The 15,902-nt window shown below is 47.0% G+C and overlaps 8 protein-coding genes across 8 annotated transcripts; 3 read left to right on the top strand and 5 right to left on the bottom strand.

The window, feature by feature from the left end:
* Positions 1-431: 431 nt before the first annotated feature.
* BDQ94DRAFT_101170 (uncharacterized protein) lies at positions 432-979 on the bottom strand. The gene has a single exon (XM_026763348.1). It carries the CDS (start codon positions 880-882, stop codon positions 472-474), a length of 411 nt encoding a protein of 136 aa, XP_026621145.1. The 5' UTR covers positions 883-979; the 3' UTR covers positions 432-471.
* BDQ94DRAFT_152590 (uncharacterized protein) lies at positions 696-1,209 on the bottom strand. Its single transcript, XM_026767995.1, has 2 exons — positions 959-1,209; positions 696-907 (listed from the first exon to the last, which is right to left on the bottom strand). Exon 1 carries the CDS (start codon positions 1,162-1,164, stop codon positions 970-972), a length of 195 nt encoding a protein of 64 aa, XP_026621144.1. The 5' UTR covers positions 1,165-1,209; the 3' UTR covers positions 696-907; positions 959-969.
* A 522-nt stretch (positions 1,210-1,731) lies between these two features.
* Positions 1,732-2,091, bottom strand: BDQ94DRAFT_101162 (uncharacterized protein). Its single transcript, XM_026763347.1, has one exon. The coding sequence runs from the start codon at positions 2,009-2,011 to the stop codon at positions 1,820-1,822; it is 192 nt and encodes a 63-aa protein (XP_026621143.1). The 5' UTR covers positions 2,012-2,091; the 3' UTR covers positions 1,732-1,819.
* Positions 2,092-3,565: 1,474 nt separating this feature from the next.
* BDQ94DRAFT_152588 (uncharacterized protein) lies at positions 3,566-4,386 on the top strand (the record flags this gene model as incomplete). Its single annotated transcript, XM_026767994.1, has 1 exon — positions 3,566-4,386. A coding segment is annotated over one exon (462 nt), but the record flags the coding sequence as incomplete, so codon positions are not given.
* BDQ94DRAFT_101141 (NDT80/PhoG-like DNA-binding family protein) lies at positions 4,210-6,575 on the top strand. The gene is made up of 2 exons (XM_026763346.1): positions 4,210-4,867; positions 4,927-6,575. Exons 1-2 carry the CDS (start codon positions 4,722-4,724, stop codon positions 6,539-6,541), a joined length of 1,761 nt encoding a protein of 586 aa, XP_026621141.1. The 5' UTR covers positions 4,210-4,721; the 3' UTR covers positions 6,542-6,575.
* A 266-nt stretch (positions 6,576-6,841) lies between these two features.
* BDQ94DRAFT_183680 (cleavage/polyadenylation factor CFT1) lies at positions 6,842-12,321 on the bottom strand. Its single transcript, XM_026774471.1, has 9 exons — positions 10,185-12,321; positions 9,823-10,136; positions 9,563-9,730; positions 9,129-9,488; positions 8,878-9,076; positions 8,755-8,830; positions 8,242-8,695; positions 8,025-8,172; positions 6,842-7,971 (listed from the first exon to the last, which is right to left on the bottom strand). The coding sequence occupies exons 1-9, from the start codon at positions 12,166-12,168 to the stop codon at positions 7,490-7,492; spliced, it is 4,185 nt and encodes a 1,394-aa protein (XP_026621140.1). The 5' UTR covers positions 12,169-12,321; the 3' UTR covers positions 6,842-7,489.
* A 427-nt stretch (positions 12,322-12,748) lies between these two features.
* BDQ94DRAFT_183674 (putative LMBR1 domain protein) lies at positions 12,749-14,836 on the top strand (the record flags this gene model as incomplete). Its single annotated transcript, XM_026774470.1, has 3 exons — positions 12,749-13,298; positions 13,392-14,390; positions 14,453-14,836. The coding sequence occupies 3 exons, from the start codon at positions 12,749-12,751 to the stop codon at positions 14,632-14,634; spliced, it is 1,731 nt and encodes a 576-aa protein (XP_026621139.1). The 3' UTR covers positions 14,635-14,836.
* BDQ94DRAFT_152576 (uncharacterized protein) lies at positions 14,751-15,729 on the bottom strand. Its single transcript, XM_026767993.1, has 4 exons — positions 15,218-15,729; positions 15,107-15,165; positions 14,988-15,052; positions 14,751-14,921 (listed from the first exon to the last, which is right to left on the bottom strand). The coding sequence occupies exons 1-4, from the start codon at positions 15,449-15,451 to the stop codon at positions 14,857-14,859; spliced, it is 423 nt and encodes a 140-aa protein (XP_026621138.1). The 5' UTR covers positions 15,452-15,729; the 3' UTR covers positions 14,751-14,856.
* Between the last annotated feature and the right edge of the window lie 173 nt (positions 15,730-15,902).

Here is a 15,902-nt window from a genome sequence, read left to right as displayed (position 1 = left end):
AAAAAAAAAAAAAAAAAAAAATATGATTATGGTAGCTTCTAATTCTCTTCATCTTTCTTTCTACATTCAATGAAGAAGCCATGCAAGCCTTTCTGCAGTTTGAGACCCCGCATCCAAGCACCAAAAGTCCTGCAACTTGCAGGTATCCTGAGAGGCTTAATATTCTTCTGTTCTCACCAGAAGTCTCTTCCGTTTCGTTGAAAGGATTCACCCACCCACACACACATTGAGGCCTTTTTTTTTTTTTTTTTTTTTTTTTGCCCCGAGCCATAAGAGGGGGGAAAAACAATCGCCTCGTACAATCCTACTAACTCTCAATGATGGCAATCACTTTTCGGTGGGCCCACACCCCCAGGTCTACACCTCCGTAACTAAACAGATAGTTACTTAAGTGGAATAGCTACACACCCAATTTCCCACGACTAACTTTATCCGGTTAGGGTAAATTTAGACGCAGCTTATTACAATCAGTTAGACTCGAATTACTCTGCAGCTCGTGCCCCCCGGTTCGAGAACGAGCAATTTGCGGACCAACCTTCGGACGCGGCTAATCCGGCTTTGTCCCAGAGACTGAGACATCTCATTAGATCGTAGCCAATCATGTTTCCAAACTGCCTGCTGAGCCCCCCTCAATGGCGGGCACCACCTCTCATTGCAGACTGCTGGGAAAGCTGGGCAAAGGATGATGATGATGATGATGATGATGATGATGATGATGAAGGCATGGGACCCACCTCTCAGCTGAGGGTCAAATTGTAGATAGGCAACCTGTAAGACCCTATCCCAGGTTTGCAGTAGAGTTGTCACTAAATCTGAATGCGTTTCATGTCGTTTTGGTGGGTATACCACTTGTGTAGGAGAATAGTTGTACTTACTCTGCATGCGGAGAAATGAGTGGTGAGCGGCACTAATTCAGGCGTTAAAGCTTTCCAAGTAGTTACACAACCCTAGTACATACTTAGTATTATGTTAGTGACCACTCCAAATCCCTTGTTTTCTGACAATGTAACTTAGATTTGTGGACTTGGGCGCCCCATCAGCCCTGGGCCACATTTCCGAGTGATGCAGGTGGTTAGTTAATGATCTCGGGATTCTCGCACAAGCGTTTGGGCTGATGCCCCCCGGTAAGAGCATTGTAGATGTATGCAAAGGAGAAACAAGCATATAATATAAAACAACGGGAAGTAAAAATAGAGAAAAGAAAGAAGGAAAATGTAAACCGAGAAGACTCCTTTGATGCAGTTCATTTATTTGACTCCCAAGTAGTAATAATTGTGCTGTAGTAAGCTTTCTGCTAGGAATTTTAGTACATCCTGCTGTTGATAATTTTACGTGTGGGAAATTAGCCGATTAGTCTTAAGTATATGGCGATAAGGAGTTCAATCAAATCGATTTACATCCGATCAACCTTTAGGTTGATTAATTAAATCACATATGTCGGCTAGGCTGGGCGTACTTACCCGTCAGGGACACGACTACACAAATATATCGTGTCCGTGTAGATTTGTTCTTTTCGCTGCATGTGTCAGGGTACTAACTAGTATACTTGGCTCTGTCCGACGATGGTTGGCCGTCATGATGGCTGGGGTCGGAGAAATAATCCATCAAACCAACAATTTCCAATCATGCTATTATTACTGTTAAGATGAGAGGTTATAGCTACATCGCTGGAATGGCCGTTTCCTTGTTTTTCTTTTCTTTTCTTTTCTTTTTTTTGTTTTTCCCTTTATTATTTTTACCCTTCTTTTATATGTATATATATATATATTTTTCTCAGCCTACCTGGTTTAGTAAAACTGACACTGCACCTAGGTAAGCCCTATATTACTAGTAGTGATACTATAGAGTACTTAGTAGTTACGGGTCCGGAAGGGGCTGGATTGAGATTGGCCAATGCCCGAAATCTTTGAACTTGGAAGAGTTCTTTTGCTCTATGTATCTGCTTTGAGAGGCACATCCAGATGGCATTTTGTATTGCAGAATCATCATAGCCATAACCCATCATCAACATTGCCTTAACTCCAGGAGGCCTTACAAGAGGGGTCTGCTAATGGTGTTCCCCTCGGCCGATGTTAGCCGAGAGAGTTTGAGTCTAACTAATTTAAATTGAGACCACGTTTACTCTAATCTTTTTTTTTTTTTTTTTTTTTTTTTTTTTTTTTTTTTTTTTTTTTTTTTTTTTTTTTTTTTTTTTTTTTTTTTTTTTTTTTTTCTCCCTCTCGCAGTATACACGGTATCGGCTTGTGTTCCTTAGTCACTTTCGATCTGCTCTCATTGAGCTCTAGAATAGCTCACCCAGTACCTCGGTAAGGATTCTCATCATCCCGAAAACAGCAAACTTAGGTGTTTATATTTTAAGATTGACAGAACCGTTAACAAGGCTGACCTATAGAGTAAGGTCCTGACCCCCAAATTCCCCGGGTTATAGTGGGTCTCCCTTGAACCAACTAAGTACTCACTTCCTGGTAGCACTTTGACTAGTACTTCGAGTGTCTCTTCCACCCAACGGCTGCATGCAAATCGGATATTCCTGGACAGGTATCACCTGATCCGGCAGGTCCTATATGGCCCCCAGGGACCGAGATACTCGTAGACTGAATCCATACTCTGTAGTCGAGTTCCTCACAAAATTGTTCCGCATCAGGAATGCCTAAAATACTTCCAATTTCAAGGTACCAACGGCGGGATATATAGCAATAGTGTAGGTCAGCAGCTCCTGAGCACGTGATCCACATTGTATTGTTTTTGATTACAGATGGATGAAGATGTACTGTTGTTGGTTCACAGCAGCCTACAAGGTCATACAAACTTTTGCACCATCTCTAACCTATGTATCTATCAATAAAGTGGTTGTCATCTTGTGCGCCTGTAGCCTATTTTAACTCCTGAAACGCTAGAGCATACTAGTTTACGACTTAATAAGGCAAAATAACTGTGAAAATAGAAACCAAAGAAATCAAATAGAAAGGAAGGGAACCCGAAAGAGGAAGGGTGTGTGAAAAATAAAGAGTAGTAATGAAGGGTACCTAATTGACGGCCCTCTCTGGCAGTGGGTTGATTTAATGGATCAAATTTCTTCTCTTTTCTGACGGATTAGGAGTGTTGCGGGCTACGATCCCGATCCCAATTACCCGTCTCCGGCTTGAGGGAGGTGGGCTCCTAATTTGTCTTGACCTTGGATGTGCTCCGCATAGTAATCCGAAGAAGGGAACAACAAACAGCATTTCAGCTTGTTCAGATGCTTTACTGTTTACATAGGACCGGCCTGCGAGCGTGATGATCCACACCAGACCAGTGTGTCAGCCTTCTCTTGTTCAACTTTAAAAACCCCTTCAGTAATTGTAAATTATTGTAAAGTAAAGTAAAGTAATCAAGTTAAGAATGTGCTGTCTTCATTCGTGGGTACCTTAGGTAATTTCCTTCAAGCTAAACTCGATCCAGGGAAAGGTAAAAAGAAAAGTGGACGTTTTGACTTCTGTACTTTATCCGTACTGTGAACCAAATCCCCGAAACGTCTGGCTAGTCCGTTTCTCTCTTTCTCTCTCTCTCTCTCTCTCTCTCTCTCTCTCTCTCTCTCTCTCTCTCTCTGCTCTCTGTGTCTGTCTGTCTGTTTCCTTCCTCCAGTCCCTCCACTCATCCATCCACCCCCTCCTCCCAATCCCCAATCTCCTCTCCTCCCCTCCCCTCCCCTCCACATACCATTTCACTTTTCCTTTCCTCTCTTTTTCTTTTTCTTTCTCTCTCTCTCTCTGTCTTTTTTACTTTTCCCTTTTCTTCTTATTCCATTTTTTTTTATTCTATTCTATTCTATTATTTTTCTTGCTTTTTCCCTTTTTCGGTTTTCGTGTGTTTCTTTCTTTTTCTTTTTCTTTTGTTTTTCTTTTTTCTTCTTCTCCACCATCCGCCCCTCTCTTGCTGGCTCTTGCTGCGGCCCCATCGCCGGGTCCGTCTGCCTGGCCCTTCCTCTCTTATCTCCTCCCGAAATCCCCATCCATGCCAGCCTAGGCTCGCTCCGGATCTTGTCTAGTGAATCGTTAACTTCTTTGGACGCTCTTTCCCTGAGGAATCGCTCCCGTCCCCACCAACCACAAGCTGTTTTCTCCAAATGCACTGACTTCGGGCGAATCCGATCCACTCCAGGCGGTGTCTGCTTGCTGCTCCTGCTATCACTATTACCACTACTACTTCTACTACTACTACTTACTTACTTACTTACACTCCGCAGCTCTTCATGATCTCCTCCTACTTACTACTACTTGCTGCAAACTACAACTACTGCCACTACTGCTCCTCCTCCTCCTCCTCTTCCTCCTCCTCTTCCTCCTCCTTCTCCCTTTCTTCCCTTCTAACCTGCCCGGTACTTGCCATTACTGTTTCTTATTCCAGTCTAGATTATCTTCTCCTTTCCTCCTTCGTCTTCTTTTTTTTGTTCCTAAACAGTACCAGTCACGTCCACGGCTGGCTTTTCTCTGGGTTCAACCCTCCCATGTACTTTTCCCCCTCTAGCTGCTCCCGCGTTCTCCGCGCTCGTCGCGACCACCCTGCTTCATCCTTGCCGGAATCGACTCGTCTTTGAACTCTTTCCTTCGTCGACCTCTTCATGCTCTTCCATCCGACCTCTTCCACCTATTTACTCTGAACGCTTCCTGGCCTTTCAAAACTACCGATATTACCTCAATTATCTCGCTTGTCCCAAACACCCCGTGTCCTGCCGCCCCGCCATGGAGGGCTTTGATACCATGGCTATGCCTTACCTGGCCAGCCCGTTATCGCTGGGCAATATACAGAGCACCGATTACCTCAATTCAATGTCCGGCATGGACCTACCTGAACAACGTTCTAATTTCGAGACTGAAACATTCGTGAGGTGAGTTGTCGCTGACATCTCTCCCTCTATAGATCTCGTCTGACATACAATCCCGCTAGTGGGGACGACATCGCATTTTCTCAACATGCGTTACCTCCCGCATCGTTGAAGAGATTTCCCTCTGGTTATGAGGATCCGTTCACAGACATGGTCGCACCGTTCGAACCTGCGCCGCCCGAGCAACCTCCTGATTCTATAGATCATAACAATAAACTGCTGAGCTTCTCCATGCCTGCATACGGCTTCACTCTATTAGATTACTCTCTACGCCGCACCTCAATATCGCTCTCTGCTCAGCTGCACGGCATGTTTTTTCTTGCAGAATCGCCTTGGACTACATCTCCTACCGAGAATGCCCCGCCTCAGCAAGGAGCGGAGCTGACGTGCTACCGCCGCAACCTATTTCAGATAACAGGGTCTGTTACCCTCCCACGGAGCTTACGCTACATAATGACGGAGCAAGGCGATCGGATCCCTATCCTGGCTCAAGAACTCACTGTGTCTGCTACTGAGTCTGTTGAAGGCAATTCCGTCAAGATTATCTCGGTCCCTTGGAAGACTCCCGCCACTAATGTGAATCCCTCGGCTGAAGATGGGAACAATAATTCTAGCGGGAACGGTGGTAACCCTAATAGCAACAATCCTACTATTAAGGTTGAAAAGGAGCCACCTCCGATTCCACTAGATATCATGGCTGGACAAGACCTTGATACTGACTACGCCACCTTCCCCATTGCCTGGAAACGACTCCAATTCCGCGTTGCTACTGCGAATAATGGACGCAGAAAGGAGCTTCAGCAGCACTTTGTTATTCGCTTGAAGGTTGTAGCTACGCTGTCCACCGGTGCCAAGATACCCGTCTGCGAGGTGCAGTCGGGCCCCGTCATAGTCCGGGGGCGGAGTCCACGCAACTTTCAGTCTCGCAAGGACCTGCCATTGAGCAACAGTGCTGCGGCGTCGCGGAAAAGCGCACAAGCCGCTCAGTCGGCTGCTGTTAACCGAACCACAACCGGCGATCCTGCGGCTAAGGCCAAAGCCACATTGAAGAGCAGTTCCCCAGAGACGTCTACCTCACAAGGTGGTGTAGTTGGACAACAAGCTTCACCGGATTGGGCGCAAGTGCCGCCTCCCGTTGGCGGTGCGCATCCCTCGACGACTTTGCCTCACTCGACAGTATATACTCAGTCTAGCCCGGAGTTCTCGCGGCCAACAGAAGCCCAACGACATCCAGCTGCCGCCCCCATCAATCTATCTCTCCTCGAAGATGATGATGGTAATGATTCGGCTAACCCGGCTGATCCGGCCAGGCCGGCGGCCTCATATACAAACGATATGTCTCACAAGCTTATGAACATGGATAATTCTGCAGCGCCCCCGGCCAAAATGCGCAAGTTGTCTCATGGCTTGCCCGAAACACAATCCCGAAGCTCGTCCTCTTTGCCTTTACTGAATACTGCCAATATGCAGCAGCCCTTCGCTTCGACGCTCCCATTTCCAAATGAGAGTGCCGACTTATTATATGAGTATTTCCCCTTGGGCTTGGATGATTGGCAAGCACCCGTCGATGCAGTATATCGACCACATGTAGTGCATCACACAAACTTACCTGAAGTGAAATTTGTTGCTGCGCGCGGACGAAGCAAACGGTATTTCGCCGCAGAAGATGTCTTTTGACGATGAGACGCGTGATGAGCCATCGGGGTTGATTTCATGCCTCTGCAATTGGCGTTGGAGCCGGTTTCCTAGACCCTAAACAACTGCTCCAATTGTCTCTTCTTTGCACTTTCTCTTTGTTCTTTCACACGTCCTTCTCCCTCCACAAACCGGTTCCCTTGTCTTTTGTCTCGCTGTTCTATTTTCTCGTCTTTATCTGCGTTCTTCTTCCTTGTCTCTCCCCCCCCCCCCCCCCCCCCCCCCCCCCCAACCTTCCCTCTTCTGGGCCTTGGGATGTACGGCTATTTATACGACCCTTCCCTAGTAAGGATATTAGTCGCGGCGTGATGGAGTCAAGTTAGGAAGCGGCTTTTGGCTTCTGCGCCTTTTTGGCGTGTTTCTCTTCGTTTTCTTTCTTTTCTTACTTTTATTCAATTTCCCGGCCTCGACACCCTCTTCATTACCGTTTCAAGGGTCACCATCCTTGTCCCATTCTTCTCTACTTTTGTCTTCTTTTGATTGCATATATCTGAAAGGAGGTTTTGTCTGGTAATTATATCTTCGCCGGCTACGGGACCGAAGAAAGAGTATTGCTCGGCTGGTCGTCTGGAACGTTCCTGTACCAAAAATTGTTTTTTAACATTTGACTTCATCAGTCGGTATCTGTGGTGCACTGCACTTGCGTTTGTACGCACTGTTTTGGATCTATATGGGGAAACTACAATATGTAATAATTATCGGCGCTGAACGAATTGCAGGTATACGCGGAACCAATCCTGACAATATACATGTTGACATGAGATTTACTTCCTGTGAGCATGGGGTAGCGTGACCATGCACTCAACCTGCCCCATTGTATCTATGACAACACTCTAGCCAAGATTTCGTAAAGTTTGTTTCTGAATTAGCTAGCCGGTACTCCGGGCTAGTGCAACATATGAGCAACAGGTCCCTTACGGGTTGGTGTTGTTAGAGATAGCCAAGGCCATCACCACTGATGGCCTCAAGGTCGGCCTTTATCTCCCATTCACGTGCACCCACGCGTCCTGCGATCTCTGTCTTGCGTTGCTTGCTCATATCTATCCATTTGAACAAGAGATTACCGTCGAGCATACCCCTACCAGCAGTGCCATCGCTCTCCACAGCCCGGAAGGCTCGGGGATTAAGACCGCAGGGATGTTCCAGTGTATTCGTCAGCTGCGACTGTAAAGCAGACAATCTGCGGTATGATTCTTCCGGAATGCAGGTGATCAAGCCAAGAGAGCCGTTCTGTGTGGTCATCAGGACTTGGTGGAGGGGGCTCTGGTTGTCGATATCCATTCCGTCCGAACTGGACACCATCTTCTCTGAAGAGACCATTGTACGTGGCAGAAGAGTCAACGTGGAGGCGAAGTTGCCCATATGAAATTTACTACGGCTAAGCAGCCTGTCACCGTTCGAGGATTTAGGATCTGTGCCAATTAGCTGAGTCCTTGAATAGTGCTTTCTGGCTCTCCTGTCTTACCCTCCGGATCATACTGCAATACATGAATGTTGCAATCGCTGTCGGCCACAACAATGAATAGTCTTTTGCCGTCTGGAAGGAACTCAGCCGCGCACACTTCAAGGTAGTCTAGATCCTTGGCAAAAAGGCTCATTTTGTAGGGCTCCTCCTGAAAAGCGGACATGTTAGCTTGGCATGCTCATGTTGATTCCATAGTGACCGAGCACGGGGACAATACCGAATAGCCTGCGAACCAAACACCTTTCACAGCATCGCCAAGGATGCACATCCCAGTGCCTTTGAGCTCTTTTACGACGCTGACATAGCACTGCATATCCATGAAAGCAACAGGGAGGAGGCTACCATCCTCCTTGAGGCCTCTGACCATACACTTTTGTCCTTGTGCAACCAGGACGAAGCCCTGGCCACCAATCTCAGATAGCGCAGTCACGGCACCTTTCACTGGTTCTTTGCCAATGAGCTTCAACTTGCGATCTGTCTCAGGGCGATCTGGGTCTGGAACAACCTGCACAACCTCGAAAACATAGATGCAGCCGCGTGAAGGTATGTCTTCGCCCCGGGCGAACGCAGTACCCACAACGATCATGTCCTTGCGCTCGTGGGTGTTTTCCGATACTTCAAGACTTATGTTTTTAATCGCCATGACGTACTCGTCTGCGCCGAGGGAAAAACTGTGCAAATGAAAAATTAGGATGACCTAGTCTTGACGCTGTAGATGATGATCCCATACCTATCGATGATAGACCATGTATTAGGGCTAACAAGCTTTATAAAGCTTCCACGCGCCGATGGGAAAAACGAAATAGCTAGACAGTCTCAGCCTGGTTCCCTCATGGGTAGATAGAGAACAAACCTTCATTACGCCATTCTGGGTGCAACTCGTCATCCTCAGGCAACTTGAAATCGGTTGCATGACACGTCCCTAGTACGTACATCCCGGAAGAGGTGGAATAAGCTAAGTGGTCAACTTGTTCTCCTAGGTGCACCCTTTTCAAAGTCCACTGGTAATCAAATCGTGTCATAGGGGGCAGTTTACAAAACCGAACCGTACTCTGACCACTAGGTTAGTATATGCTAAAAACGAACTATCATGTGATTGCGAACCTGCGAGTCCAGGTAGATAAACCCCTTACTGCATTCAGGGGTATCTAAGCTGCTTACGCTCCGAGAGTTTTCCCCTCTTAAGCGCAGAAAGTGTGGCGCACTTGCGGATGTCCTGATAATGAAGCCTGCTGAAGCACCAGGCATGAATACAGTACTGAGTCCCGAGATATCGGGCAGGATGCGCAGTGGCCTAGCTCTATAATCCGAACCACTGGGCTGTGTTGAACTGACACCAGGTGGGATCCTTGGCAGGACACTGTTGGTCTCTTTGGAAAACTTCAGGCTGTGAATCCCTTCAACTGGTCCCGTTGAAACCACAAAAGGCTTGTAAATTATCAAATCATCAGTCTCAGATCGTAACTATCAAGGCTTCGGTTAGCACGCTAGAGCTAGTGATTGAGAGGCGGTACAGAGTGACCACTATGGTGGCATACAATCAAATACGGCGAAGCACTCCATGTTTCCCCGAGATCGGCAACGATTGCCTCTATCAGATTCTCCCGTGTGCCAGACCGCTTAGGTGGCTCGCTGGACAACAGAGGCGACAAACCGTCTGTCCCCTCGATTATCGATAGCAGCTTTTGATCGCGGACGCGATAAACCTGAAGATTTCGAAAGCATTAGATGCCATCCACGCAGGGCAGAAGACGATCAGAGCAAGCATTCTCTCGCATAGTGGGTTCATGACACTTACAAAGAGCTTGCAATCGTGGCTGAGTAGAAATAAAAACATGTCGTTCTTGACTGGCTCACTCAGTGTTCGATCGATGGAAGAAAACATCCCGGTTTTGTCGCTGTACAAGCAACAGGATATCCACTTTCCAGATGCTACATCCTCACCAAAGACTACTTCATCAAGGTCTCCACTGTCGTCTGCTTGAAGGAATAATAACGTAGAGTCGTCCCGTAGAATTGCAAGGCAAGAATCGGCCAGACTGGCACTAACAGCCATTCGTTCATCATTGGTGTCATCGTCCCATATCGGGTATATTTGAGTTAAACTCAGGTCTGTTCCGTCAGCAAAGTTACGTCGACACCGGCTTGGTGTGAACTTACCAAAGTCATAACTCCGAACCTCGTTCTTTAGGACTTGGACCACGCGCTTCCTGCTTTCCTGTGTCCCAATGCTAATTGTCACATCTTCGTTAGGGTTGAAATCAGGTGCTCTGAAAGGTTTCAGACCATGGCCATCCACTACGAAGATGAGCGATTCTTCCCTATCGGAGCCTTTGACTTCCGTTGCAATAACATAGCATCGCTGCGATTGTTGTCCCATCTTCTCTGACGTTCCTGAAACAGCCTCTTCCTCCCGAGTCAATGAAGCTGTCCAGATGCAGTCTACTGACTCGAGCGAAATTGAAGCGACGACATGAGGATCGATCTCGCGGGCCATTACTACCAAACCACCACTCTTGTGTGAGCCTTGGGAAGCTACTATCTGCAGCTCTGGAGAAGTACTATTAGTACGATCGCCTGTCTTTTCTTGGTTCGTGGATAGCCTCTTTCCCATAGTAATGTCCCTAAGAGGGCCGATGTTGATAAGCTTATCGTGTATCCGGAAGTCATACAGCCCGAAAGCGGATGATTCTCCTGACGGACGGCGGCCGGTAAGTGTTGTGTCCGGAGATGTAGAATAGAGATCGTCTTCGTACACATCGTCGTCACTCTGATCCTCTTCTGACATATCCGCAGAGTCGTCTATCACTTGCTTCGCTTGCAGCCGGTGCTTTTTTGTGCTGGAAGACGAGTAAGAATAGCCTAAAAGCACTGAATCACCATCTTCGCTGCCCAGGAAAATTTTTCCATCACCTATGAAGGTTGAAGCTGCTGCTGCGGAATATATGGAGGTAAGACCTGCGTGAGCCGGCAGTAGGTGAACCGAGATCCCAGAAACTGACCTCCCATCTAACTTGAATTTCACGATGGCCATCTCCCCGGTAGTAAGCACCAAAAGCATGTCCCCACTGCTATCCCCGAGACACTCGACGATACAATTCTCAAGACGCAATGCCAAATCGGACTGGTCAGTCATAGAAAATGATGAAACTTGTCTTGAGAATTCGTTAACTCCAACGGCATTGGTCTTGCCTGCCTGATCGATATGCACGAGTTCGTTGGACCCGATTAATAAAGCACCGCCGACAGGAGGCGGGAGAGCCACCACTCTGAATAAATCACTAGGCAGCCTTGACACGGAAAGTAAAACCGTGGATGCTTGCTGCTCCAAATCTAGCGTAAACACAGTATAGAAAACCACGTCTTTTCTTTCAGGAAGAAGGGCACTTGATGTTGCAACTTGGGAATATAATATGCCAAAGGTCGGCTCCCTATACTCATATAGGAAAGCAAGGCTTATCGGGTGAAGTATGGAAGGATCCAATGTCGTCAAGGGCAGAACAAAAGATGGGGCATATGGAGTTTGATAGACAATACCCTCTTTGGCCTTATCAGCAACAGTACCACCCCCGAGATCGTGATCGGTTGATATTCCTTCCCCGAGGTCTGACCCATAATCATCCATCACCAGGTCATCTCCTGGCTGGTGAAAAGGAATAATGGCGAGATTTCGAATTCCAAAGTTGAATATCGCACATCTACTGCTTGGGTCCACACTGAGGATGCTGCCACAATTATTCAGGTCAGGAACCCACGGACTACGGGTCAGATCATCTCGCTCGTAATAATGAATGGAAATGGTGGAGATGCCACGACGCTCCGGGTCCCATTCAATCAAGCTAAGTTTGGCATTCCGGAAGGCGACCAAAACAGCTTCCCCGCCGCTCTTGCTGTTGAGCACCTTGACCCGACAAAGACCAGTTACAGTCCCCGAAAGTGAATACTCCTTTTCCAAAAGGAGCTTCGTCGATTCCTGCTGGGCGTCGGCTCCTTCCGCATGGGAGGCAACTTTATGCAGCGAATAGATCTGAAGCAGTGATGTTCTAACCACAATCAGATCGTCTGATGTTGCCGCAAGGAAAGGGACCGCCAAAGCATGGGTGACCCCAGTCGGGGGCAATATTTCAGTATAGCACTGCATCATGCGTTTGCCAAACCCGAGAATTGCTTTGCCTAGGAGTATTTAACTCTCCTCGTCAAACCCAATTTACTCTACTGACCTGCGCAAAAGAAGCATTGCCAGGAAAGTAAAGACGGGCTAAGCAGATGGTTGTTGTGAACAAGGGGAATGGTCGTGTTAGGCCTGAGAAGACGGCGGCGAAAATAAATAGTAACCCACGCTTTATCATAACATTCCTAGCTAAGACGGGCATGATTGGAGGTTCCGCGCTTCAAGTGCGATGCAGCACGTGATAATACATCTGGCCTGCCAGACGATGACGTAATACATGCGGACTTTTTGACACCAAAAGAAACGTTAATTGATGGACCTCAACGACTCTATTTCCCTACTTGCCTGCCTTGATTATACCTATCGTCATGCTCGTCTTGAGTGATCTGGGTATAAATGAAATCTGAAACAGAATAGCATCTAGCTCGTCTATCCATCCACTCTGGTGTGAAAAGTTCATCGGATCTGGAGTCTTGACAATACATGCACCCAACCCATTGCGGACCTGTTGTCTGTCGCCTTCTGTAGGGCCTAATCTATCTCCATAACCAAGATGGCCCTTTTACAAACATCCCTTATATGGGCAGTATACGCTATTGTGGTAGCTGTTCTGGTAATGGTAGCGTCGGTATTCATCTATACTTATCAAACGCCTCGGGATCGCTCTTCAGTTGTGACGTTCACGTGTATCGTTGCGATTACAAGCTTACTTGCCACTGTTCTTTTGTTGCCGGTGGATGTTGCTTTAACCTCTTCTACCACATCCTCGAAGCTTGGCCAAAGGAAACCCTGGGCCACTCAGGATGAAGTAGATAAGATTGTTTCTCTATTAACGGCTGTGTACTACCTCCTTTACTCGCTTGATGCATTCCTGTGCCTACTCGCAATCCCATTTGTCTATTTCTGGTACGAAGAATATGATGAAGTGGCTGTCGAATCCGGTGAGCAATCTGCTGCCAAACGACTTTGGACGGCGTTTAAGTACACTATCTCGTTTATTGCGATAGTGGTTGTACTTTTCATTGTTGGCTTTCTTGTCCCTGTTGCGAATATTAAGGACAGCAAAGTTTCAGACTATCTCAGGAAGCTTCTGGCTGAGAATCGTAAGATCACCCTTCGCCTCCCTGCAGCATGTCCCTACTCGCATTCTTTCAAGATACCCGTTCATAATCCAATGCTGATTGGTTTCCATCTAGGTGGCGAGAGGGTCCTTACGTTCACCCTTGGGTTATTGATAACAATGGGTCTGTTCCTTTATATCCTATATACCTCAACGGGCCTTGCTGTTCTTCCCATGAGGATGATACGGGCAGCTCCATCTGTGTCAGATATGACCTGGAAGGCGTCGACGAGTGCACAGCTTGAATCTAATCGAGAGCGTCAGCGCCAGCTGGAAGGTCGCTGTAGAGGAGATCCGGGTCTTCTCTCTTCTAAGGAACGTAGAGAGCTCGATACCCTCGTTCGAGACGAGAGGACACTTATCAGGCGGCAACGCTTGGCAGAAGAGGCTGACGGTGAAGGTCAAAGCCGATTTATGAGGGCATGGCTAAAGACCACGGCTTTCTTCCGCCCATTAAAGCTGCTAGGCGGCATTGCCATTCTCTTAATCACACTTATGATTTGGATATCGATGCTCTTGACGGCAATTGACAAAGCCAAGAATTCTATATGCAAACAGCGTTGCGGATACATACTCAGTGGCATTGGGGTTTTCAATCCCATCAACTGGATATTCGTCCAATCGGCCAAGGTATTTCCGATTGACTACGCCGTCCTTACAGTAGTTGTCCTGTTGCTATTTGGCAGTTCAGTGGTCGGGATATCTACCATTGGTATTCGCTTTCTCTGGATTAGAATATTTCGGGTCAGAAAGGGGCACACGTCTCCACAAGCCCTGCTGCTGACCACTGCCATGCTGATGTTGACAATACTAGCATTGAACTATTCGATCCCCATGCTTGTTGCACCTCAGTACGCGACTTTTGGACCGCAAACATTTTGTGATCGCCCCCAGGGCCAGCAATCAGATTGTTTGACTAACAAACACCTGATCAAGCCATGCTCGGAACTAACAGACAACACGGCTGCCAAGCGAGTCTGCACACCCAGCGTCACTAGTATGTTTCTCAACCGCGTGACGATAAGCTATCCCTTTTTCGGTACAGTATTTTTCTGGTCCCAATTCATCTTCCTCGGTAAGTGGGCACCGTCTGTCTTCATAAAACCTAGTTACAGGCTAATGGGACGCAAATTTCAGTTATCTACTTGCTCGTCTTGGTCACCTCTTTTATCCGCCATCCGAAACTTGATGAACGTTTACTGGATCAAGAAGCTGAGGAGGCCGAGGAGGAACGGCTACTGACAAGCTCTGCAAGAGGTGTTGGTGATACCTATCAAAGTGTTGGTGGACGAAACAACTTCTCGACTAGAGCAGGGTAATAGGTTACTCGGGCTTATATTGCCTTATAATGTCGACCTTCAGGGACAGTGATAGCTTGGCTTGTAACATTTCAGTCAAAATTATCCACTGTTATGCGAACGAAAGAGTGAAGCTTCATAAATTACATTGTATGACAACCTGCAATAATGTGTAATCATCTGAAGTTTGGTATGCGGTAAGAGATAAAGGGCAGAGCTCGAAGAACCCCTTTTTGATAAATCTCAGGGCTTGAGGCGGTCATTCAATAACGCGAGGGCACTCTGGAAAGCCTTCACAACATCGACATCTGAGTCATCATCAGCAACAATGTACATAAAAAAGGGGTTTTCTGGATGAGACTGATACTACGTACAGTGCTTACGTTTCAGTTCTAGATCGTCTTCAGATGTTTGAACATGTTTCATTTGTGTCTTGAATCTACAATAGCATCAATGATTATGTTGAGAACTCTGGGGACTTTGGAGGGCCAACCTTTTTAAAGCTCTGATTTCATCGCGCATGATGGTTGTCTCCGACCACGCCATGAAGATCTAAAAGAGAATATTAGATAAAGGCCACGAGATCAATCACGTCTGTAAGCACCTCAAGCAACTTGGTGACACGGTTGCGTAATTCTTTTTCAGCATTTTCATGCTTTTCCATAGAAGCGATATATTCTTCTTGGAGCTGGTCCCAATCATAGTCTATAAGGTTCCCTGAAGGTGGAGACATAGTATACTGCTGAAGGGTCTTCAGAGACTCGGTGCGAAGTTCGCTCTGATGCAGATCACTATCAGGGAAACTGGGGCCTGCAAGGTCCCTGCTTAGAGAAGCCATGGCGATGATTAGACTATAGCTTCTTAGACTAAGGATCGAGCATCGAATAGGAGCAGTAGCAGTAGATACAGAAGAGAAATATCTAAGTATGTGGTGCAAGCATGGATCACGTAATTTTGCAGACCATGCTCACATTTGATGCTCAAGTAACAGGGAACGTACCAGAGGAGCCCCGTTAAATGTTAGCATACACAATTCAAGAATATATGTGGCTCAACTTACACCACCTAGCGCTAGAAGTCGCTCGTTTTGAGTGATGTGGCAGAAGTACGCAACTTATGAACTTGCTTAATGGCTCAGTTTAGCATCGAAATCCCTTAAGGAGGGGAAAGCGAGATGGGTCAGGTGATCGCAGCTATCCACCATATTACATCGCACATACTGCTTTCGATTGATATTTTTAAATAGGCTGAAAGTTTTGATCACCTACAGGTCCATCTCACTGCGTCGA

Source organism: Aspergillus welwitschiae, assembly GCF_003344945.1.
Source record: "Aspergillus welwitschiae strain CBS 139.54b unplaced genomic scaffold BDQ94scaffold_48, whole genome shotgun sequence".
In the NCBI taxonomy this organism is placed as follows: domain Eukaryota; kingdom Fungi; phylum Ascomycota; class Eurotiomycetes; order Eurotiales; family Aspergillaceae; genus Aspergillus; species Aspergillus welwitschiae.
This window is presented reverse-complemented; position numbering and strand designations above follow the sequence as displayed.